At 56.9% G+C, this 8,543-nt stretch overlaps 1 protein-coding gene across 1 annotated transcript; it reads left to right on the top strand.

Moving 5' to 3' along the window:
* Positions 1-127: 127 nt before the first annotated feature.
* Positions 128-3,711, top strand: TULP1 (TUB like protein 1). The gene is made up of 9 exons (XM_058819516.1): positions 128-188; positions 284-418; positions 594-685; positions 899-1,072; positions 1,416-1,528; positions 2,005-2,113; positions 2,307-2,405; positions 2,636-2,807; positions 3,547-3,711. The coding sequence occupies exons 1-9, from the start codon at positions 143-145 to the stop codon at positions 3,678-3,680; spliced, it is 1,074 nt and encodes a 357-aa protein (XP_058675499.1). The 5' UTR covers positions 128-142; the 3' UTR covers positions 3,681-3,711.
* The last annotated feature ends 4,832 nt before the right edge of the window (positions 3,712-8,543 follow it).

Genomic DNA, 8,543 nt, shown 5'->3' with positions numbered 1-8,543 from the left:
CCAATCCTGTCCCCGCCTTGTCCCCATCACTGCCTGTTCCCATCCCCCTGGCTGGCTGCTCATCAGCTCCTCTGTCCCAGCAGAAGACAAGAGTGACCCTGACAGCAAAGCCAAATCCACCAAAGGCGCCAAGAAGGAGCCAATGTCCGTGTTCCAGGTGAAGAAGGAGAAGAAAGGCAAGAAAAAAGGTATAGGATGAGCAGGAGGAGGTGGCATCACCCTGAGCCCACAGCCCCCAGTGTTGCGTGACCATGTCTCCTTATGTCCCCCATGTCCCTCACAGCTGCCACCAGCAGTGATGAGGAGGATGATTCCGACTCCAGCACCAAACCCATTAGGTCAGAGAAGAAGAAAAACCCAGCATCCCTCTTTCAGACTGGTGGGGACCCCCCAAAAGAGAAAAAATCCAAAAAGAAAGGTGAGAGCCTGGCACTGGAGGGTTCTGGTGGGGCTTGTGGGGGTGCAGGGAGCTTGGCCATGGAGAGGGGGTTACAATCATTGATGTTGGCATGGGTCTATGCTGAGCTTGATTTTGGGGCTCAGCAGAGTCAGGATCTTCTCCCTTCTGTGTCCCTATGTGTTCCTGCCAGCAGTTCCTCCCAAAGGAGATGAGAGTGAGGAGGAGACCCCAGAGACCCTGCAGAAAAACTCCAACAAGAAGGGGAAAGCAAAGAAATCAAAGAAGGTACAAAAGACCCCTGAGAGCCATGGGGAACCGCTCAGGGCAGGTCGGGAGGTTTGCAGCATCCTCCAGCGAAAGCCACCAGAGTGTCCCCAAAGCCACCAGAGTGTCCCCAGAGCCACCAGCTGCAGAGCCATGGGGGGATGGACAGCAAGGAGCAATGAGCTGGGGAGTTTGGGAGGGGGCTCTGGGCTCACCATCCCTCTCACCCTGCAGCAGAAGGAGGAGAGGCCCCTGTCCCCTGTGATCGAGGTGGAGAACCTGGAGGAGTTTGTGCTGCAGCCGGCGCCGCAGGGCGTCACCGTCAAGTGCCGGGTGACACGGGACAAGAAGGGCATGGACAGGGGGCTCTACCCCACCTACTACCTGCACCTGGACAATGACAAGAAGGTGATTTGGGGTGGGGGCATGGAGACCCCTGGGGCGCTGCAGCCGTCCCAGAGAGCACCCTCAGGGTTTGGGGGGATGCTCACCTGCGTCCCCATGTGCTGGTGGGTCCTGAATGGGGCTGCTCCCCTCTCCTGCAGTTCCTGTGCCTGGGAGGATGAGCTAACAGAGCTGGAGAGCCACTAAAGCTGGGCTGGGCTCAGCCCCTCCTGCCCTGCAATGCAGGCAGTATTTTGGGGATCATCTTCATGACTTGCTCAAGGTCATGGCAGTGACTTGTTGGGGGACAGCAGTGGCGATGGCAGTGACAATGTCCCGTTCCCACATGGTCCCACTGCTGTACCAGGTGTTCCTCCTTGCTGGGAGAAAGCGTAAGAAGAGCAAAACCTCCAACTACCTCATCTCCATCGACCCCACTGACCTGTCACGGGGTGGAGAGAACTTCATCGGGAAGCTGAGGTAGGAGCGGAGCTGGCACCCCAGTTTGGTGGCACCCCATTTCTGCAGCACCCTCTCCCCACTCCATGGCTTACAGGCTGTCCCAAGCTATCGCTGGTGCAGACAGGAGGTTCATTCAGCATTTCCCCCTGCTGTGTCTGACCTGAGGAGGGGTGGGGGGCTGAGAGGGGAAAACAAGCTTGGCCGGTTCCTCCCAGCAGACAGGTCATGGCTAGAAAAGGCACCTGGCAAGTCCCAGCCCGCCCTGCCAGCAGCCACACAGCAATGCTGGGGGTCCCCGTGGTGGCAGCACCCTATGACACCCTGATTTAGGGGATCCTTGAACCCAAGAAAATCACTGGAGAGTGGGATGGTTGGCATTGGTGGGGAGCAGCACTGGGGATTTTCAGCCAAACCAAAACCAAGGCTGTGCTTGGAAAGGGGGCAGAGGGGACTCGGTGGCCTCAGCCACAGCCATGTCCCACCCTTGGCTGCAGATCCAACCTGATGGGAACGAGGTTCACCGTGTTCGACAACGGCGCCAACCCCGACAGGGCCAACGCCGACTGGTCCAACGTGCGGCAGGAGCTCTCGGCCGTGGTCTACGTAAGAGCAGCCCCACAGGAGCCCCTTCCACCTCTCCCGGGCAGGGAGAGAGGGGTTCCCACCCCACACCCCTTCACTGGGGCTTGCAGATGTGTGGGATGGGCTGGAGCCACCCCTGAGCCCTTGGTCAGCCCCCATGACAGGCTGTAACCCACAGTGGTTCCTGGTTTTAGGGACAGGGTTTCTCTTGCAGGAAACCAACGTTTTAGGGTTCAAAGGCCCCAGGAAGATGACTGTCATCATCCCTGGCATGAATGCTGACTGTGAGAGGGTGCCCATCCGGCCCCGGAATGTAAGTCAGGGCTAGACTGGGAGAAACTCCATAGGAGCTGGGTTTGCTGGGCACCACCTTGGGTTTTACCCATCTTGGGGCATGGAGAGGCTTTCAGGTGTCCCTGGGAGGTGGGAGACATGGTGTCTGGGTTTTTTAGATCCCATTTCCAGCTGGGCACTGTTACAGAGGATGCCACAGGAGGCGGCGGGGCTCTGGAGGGGTCCCCCCAACTCTGCTCCCCTCCCCAGGATAACGACGGCCTCCTGATGCGATGGCAGAACAGGAACATGGACAACGTGATCGAGCTGCACAACAAAGCCCCAGTGTGGAACGACGAGACCCAGTCCTACGTCCTCAATTTCCACGGCCGGGTCACCCACGCCTCCGTCAAAAATTTCCAGATCGTGCACAGCAGTGACCGTAAGCTGGGACAGGGGATGGGGTGGAGGAGCACTGCCTCATGAGCTGGCCTCAGCACCCACTGTTTTTGCTGAAATTCAGTTTTTTCATGCTCTGGAGTCCTGCCTGCCTTTGCAGGAGCGGGGATGAAGCCAGACAGGGCTCCCTGCAGGAGCTGCCCTTGGGCGCTGGCAGGGGCAGCGTGTGGGGCTCTGCCAGGCAGATTTAGGGCAGGGACAGATCCTGTGGGGTGCTGAGCCCGCACTACCCACCCAGCCCAGAGCATTGCCCCCAGCACACACTGCTGGGGTGCCCTGTGCCTCGGGGACAGTCCCTGAGCTGAGGGGTGGCAGCAGCTCTGCCTGGATGCGGCTGCTCGTCACCTGTCCGGCACAGTCAGAAGCCCTTGGCCTCCGGGGTGTTGGGTTACGGGACAGAAAAAGCCTCTTGAGGGCCCCTGGTTATTTTTACAGATTTCCTGTCACCCGCCCTCCAGCAGCAGCCATCCCATGGGCAGGGGGGGTGGAGTGAGTGGGGTCCCTGTCCCTTGGGGGGCTGTGGCACCCAGGGAGGGGGGTGCTGGAGGGACCAGGGGGTGCCATGGGAAAGTGATGCTTTTTGGTGATCTGTGCTGCCGCACAGCACGGGAGCCACGGGCTGAGTGTGGGTGGGGGTGTGTGGGCAGCTTCTTTTGGCCTCTGCAGCGTGGGCAGGTGGGTGCACAGGTGACAGCCCGGTGGCTCTCCCCTCTCTCCCACAGCTGACTACATCGTGATGCAGTTTGGGCGTGTGGCGGATGACGCCTTCACCATGGACTACAACTACCCCCTGTGCGCCGTGCAGGCCTTCGCCATCGCCCTCTCCAGCTTCGACGGGAAGCTGGCCTGCGAGTAGCACCTGCACTGGGAACACTGGGACCACCGGGGCTGCTGGGACCTCCAGGACCACTGGGACCACTGGGGCTTCCAGGATCACTGGGACTGCAAGGGCCACCAGGGCCACTGGGACTACCAGGACCACTAGGGCTGCTGGGACCACTGGGACCACAGGGTCACTGGGGCCACTGGGGCTGCTGCCAGTGCCCCGAGGATGCTCCTGCATCCCTGCCCTGCTCTGCTCCCTGCATTTTCACCTTCCTGCAGTCCTGGCTTTTCCTGGGGTGGTTCGAGGCACCCGGTGCCCGCTGGGTGCTTGGGATGCTCACCCAGCTGCAGCCACGCTGCCTCTCCAGGCCAATTCGGGCCAGATCGCTGGGCTGGGGTGATGGCAGAGCCAGGCTGGAGGTGAATTCATATTCAGCAGATGAGGCTGACTGCAACTCCTGTCTCATCCGTTTGTTGGACTCAGATCCTGGAAACTCATCTGCCCTCTCCCCCGCTTTTTTGTTTTTGGGTTTTTTGTTTGTCTGTTTTTGTTTGGTTTTTTGGGTTGTTTGTTTGTTTCTAAAGGTTTCTGCTCAGTCTCCCAGTGAGAAGGGGTAGGTGGTCTCCTCACTTTGTGTTTCCTCATCCCTGCCCACATGCAGGTGGGCTCTGCCTAAGCTCCCAGTTAAAGCCCCCATGCCAGCTCATTGCCCACCAGGCACCTCTTTTGCCCCATTTTGCCCTGATGTGAGTGGATGGCTGGTGCCCATGGCGTGTTTGAACCCACTGGATCTCGCCTCACTGCCCAGAAATTGCTTTTCAGGGATTTGGGGCCCTGAGGAGCAGCCTGGCACCGGCAGCGCGCGGGCACGTGCCGAGGGGTGACAGTGCCAGCAGAGGAGGGCTGGCAGGCACGTGAGGCAGAGCTTGCATTGCTGGCAGGTGGCCCAGCTGGGCCAGAGCTGCCAGGAGGGACCTGGAAGAGAAAACTCAGGGTGCACCAGGAAGCAGTGAGTGACTCACGAGGCGTGGCGCGGTGCTGAGTCACGCTCAGCACCCAGACGGGCCCTGCTGAGCTCCCCGTGCCCTCAAACCCTCCCTGCCCCTTTGCTCTGCGGTGCCCCTCACGTGCCCCAGGTGTCCCCACAGCTGGTGCTCTCTGTTCATGAGAGGTGGTGGGCGGAAGGTGCCACCCCCTGTCTCACATTGATGGGGAGATGCTGAACAAAAGCAGCTCACGGGGAGCAGGGCAGCTCATGCCCCCAGTTCCACCAGTTACAGGGTGAGGATTTGGCTGCACAAACAAATCTGATTAATTCAGTGGTGAGAAAAACAGGGACGTGCCAAGGAGCCCTGAGATGCCATCCTCAGCTCTCTGGGGCTGTGTCTCACCTGCTCAGCTCACACCCTGACTCCAGAACCGTGTGGGATTCCCTTCCCAGGACACAAAGGGGTTGTCCCCCCCATTCTGGGGGTGATATGAGCCCCCCAAATCAATGCAGCTGAGAGGCAGAAAGGCTGAGGAGCAGATGGATGGGATGGAAGTGGTTGTGCAAGAGGGATGCTCATCCTCTCTGGGCAGTGTCGCAACATCCCCGTGGGCTGAGCCTGGAGCTGAGGACAGATGGCCGTGACAGGGGCACCATGAGCTGCTGGACCACTGGTGAACATCTGCCCCAGTGGCTTTGCACATGGGAGTGGAGCTCTTCCCCAGCTGTATGAATCTGGCCTTCATGATTCTCGTGGTGGGGCAGGCAGAGGTGGACAGCTTGGGGACAAGCCAGCCCGCGTGGGACATCATCCATCACCCACACATTGAGCTCAGGGAACATCTTGTGAGCTAAAGGGAGAACCAGCCACAGCAGTTCGGGGCCAGCATCCCTGACGAGGTATGGCCAGCAAATGTGGGGAAAGCAGGAGCTTTCTGCCCAAATCCAGCCACAGGCCCAACATCTGTTTGAAATCGGGACGAGCTCAGCTCACGGTTGAGGCAATGCTTGTCCCCATTTCCTCCAGTGCACGGAGAAAAGAAGCAGCCGGGTGAGAGAGAGGGCTTTGGGCTCCCCACATTCTGTCTGCTGTTATCCCAGCTGCTCCCCAGGTTGATTCTCCCTCCCCTCACCCAAAAACTTTCCATTTTCCATTTGCCCACTGTTCCTTGCAGGTTTCCCTGGCCTGTCACCCGTGGCAGAGCAGAATCCCTGTCCCGGGTGTTCCTTGCAGTGTCACCCAAAGCCAGAGCAGCCGCTGCATCAGCCGCCCACCCCAAATCCCTTTTACAAACCCTCTAACGCAAACCAACTGTGGCAGAAGAAACAAACGAAAACAATTTAATGGGGCGATGGATGTTCGGGCCCTTTGTTTGCGCTGGCTGTTAACACCAGAGGAGATGAGGGATGGAAGCAGTTGAAATGTGGATCTGCTCTGGCCGGCGGAAAGTGTGACGGATGCGCCGGCAGGCCAATGGCTGAGGGTGCCGGGGTGTGCGTGGGTGTGAAAGGAATGCTCGCTGCAAGAAAAGATAAAAAAAAAAAAAAAGAAGAAGAAGAAGAAAGAGCCTTATCAATGGTGTTTGAGTCCAAAGTGTGTGTGTTCCTAGGAGAAAGGGTTTCCTCAATCCCCAGGGATGATGTTTTCCCTGCAGTGTGAGACTTTGAGGGTTCTGAGGTTGTTTTAGGGGTGCTGGCTCTGGGCTGGTGCTGTAGGCGTGGATTTAACCCCACAAAGTGTTCGTGCAGGGGCACAAGCGTGGCCAGTGGCCAGAGGCGACTGTCGTCAGCTCCTCAAGGGAACCTCCTGGGAAATGAGTTTTATTTTTGCAGAGGTGCTTATAAGGCAAAGGGGAGGAAGAAAATAAGGCCCCACCTCGTTTGCTGAGCCCATCCCAGCCAGGACCAGTGTCCCTGCAGCGCTGGTGGCTCTCCCTGTGGTTCATCCCCATCCTGTCCTGAGGAGTGCAAAGTTGCTGCTCCAGAGCTGAGCAGCAAGGTGGACATGGGGGCTCTTCAACCACTGGCTTCTCCATCTTTTGCAGAGGGGATTTGGGGGGCTCCATGCATCCAGTTCTGAGCCCTGCTCTCTTTGAGGGGCTGACAGATATTTCTGTGGGTTCCAGGAGGCAAATGCCCCACTGGGCAGGCAGCCTGAGGAGGGAAGGGCTGGTACATCCTGGGGAATGTGGGAGGGGAGACCAGCACTGGGAAACTCCTTGTCCAGCAATGGAAGGGCTGGAGATGTTTGCTTCCCAGCGAGCTGCTCTGGCCCCAGCCCTGGGGATCTCTCTCCAGCTTTGAAGTGGCAACACTTTAATTAATTAAAGAAGTGATTGCCATGAGGTGCTGTCTCTTCCCTCCCCCTCCCCTTCTATTTATTTGGTAACATTTTTTAGGGGGAAAGGCAGACTGGTGAGCTCAGCTGTGGCTTTGCAGGATGGGCTTCTCGATGCAGCAATGGGAAAGCCAATATTTTTCAACTGCTTTTTAAAAGGAGTAATTTTTTAATTAGTGAATCCATTCTGGAGAAGTGTTGGAGTTTTACAATGTTGTAGCTGTTCTTGGTGTGTTGCCTAGACTTGGATGTTCTGGCCATAAGAAAATATTATTTATGGCGTTGCAGCTTGCAGCTCTTTTATATTATAATTTGAGAAAGGAAGTTTCTGTTTCCACCAGTGGACAGAAAAATAGCAGAAACAACGACTGTGGACTTCTGAAGGAGGAAAATAAATAAAAATTAAGAGGCAGAATGGAAACAAACCACTGAGCCAGCCTTGAATCTTTGCACTTCTGAACAAGCTCATCCCAGCATCGCCATCAGTTGTGCTGGATGCTGCAGGCAGACCCCTGCCCAAATGGCAAGGCCAGAGCAGCAGGGACCCCCTCAGCACTCCCCTGCTCAGGGTTACATGTGTTCCTAAACATTTGTGGATCAGGATTTTATTCATGGGCTAATGCACACTTGTTTGCTCATGCCTTACTCAGCCTAAACTCCTATTGAACTCAATTAAGGCTGTCATCTCCAGGAGCACTCAATGTCATTTTTGCCCAAGTAAGGGATGAGTAACGAGGCTCTGAGCAGCCCTTGGAGAATAGCAGCCATTTTGTTGCAGTTTTTGGTCCAGATTTCTTACAAGTTAGCAGCAGGCCAAGGGTGGAAGAATGCGATATGGCTTTATGAATCACACACAATTGCTGAATGCGCTGGATGCCTCGGAGCCCGTCGCTTCACGGGCTGAAGCATTGGCTGTCTTGTCCCAAAAAGCTTGAATACGACCGAGCTCATGGTGAAAATTAGAAAAATATGTTTCTGGAAGGAACGGGATGCAAAGAACATCCCTTGTCCCAGCAGGGTGCTGGGAGGATTCCTCACCCTGATTTATCTCTGGGGGTTTTGGGTACTGTGGCACAGCCCTGTCGAGGCCCAGGGGGACTGGGGCTTTTGCCCCTTTTGGGGCTGCAGCTCCTGATGGTCAGGCTGGGTCGTGGCCAGGGATTTGTATGTGATCAGCTTGCTGTGGCTTAGCACATTACACCCATCAGCTCGCTCAGAGGAAGTGACCACGGCGTGGATCCTGGCTGAATTCCCTTGAGAAATCCCAACAGCGTGGGCTGAATTCCCACCCTGGGCACCATGGGGTGCGTGAAACAGGGAATCTGCAGATTGGTGGGATGCAGGGGACTGAGAGTATGTATGTGTGTGTGTGTGTGTGTGAGGATGAGGAGAGGGATGGGGGTGTTTGGTGTGAGATGAAGACGTCAGGATGGGAAGGAAGAGGAGGATGAAGGTGTGTGGCAGGGCATTACAGTGTGCAGAGGACAATGAAAACGTGTGGAAGGGGATGGAGGTGAGCACAGGGACGCCGGTGAGTGAAAGGGGATGGGAATGAAGAGTGGGCACA

Source organism: Ammospiza caudacuta, chromosome 24, assembly GCF_027887145.1.
Source record: "Ammospiza caudacuta isolate bAmmCau1 chromosome 24, bAmmCau1.pri, whole genome shotgun sequence".
In the NCBI taxonomy this organism is placed as follows: domain Eukaryota; kingdom Metazoa; phylum Chordata; class Aves; order Passeriformes; family Passerellidae; genus Ammospiza; species Ammospiza caudacuta.
The sequence above is the reverse complement of the archived record's forward strand: the minus strand, read 5'-3'. Positions and strand labels throughout refer to the sequence as shown.

What these genes read in the sequence shown, in the direction of transcription:
- TULP1 (XM_058819516.1), top strand. Translation starts at nt 143, where the DNA reads ATGTCCGTGTTCCAGGTGAAGAAGGAGAAGAAAGGCAAGAAAAAAG. An exon ending in ACCTGGACAATGACAAGAAG is followed by an intron (nt 1,073 to 1,415) that starts GTGATTTGGGGT and finishes CTGCTGTACCAG; the next exon opens with GTGTTCCTCCTTGCTGGGAG. An exon ending in AACTTCATCGGGAAGCTGAG is followed by an intron (nt 1,529 to 2,004) that starts GTAGGAGCGGAG and finishes CCTTGGCTGCAG; the next exon opens with ATCCAACCTGATGGGAACGA.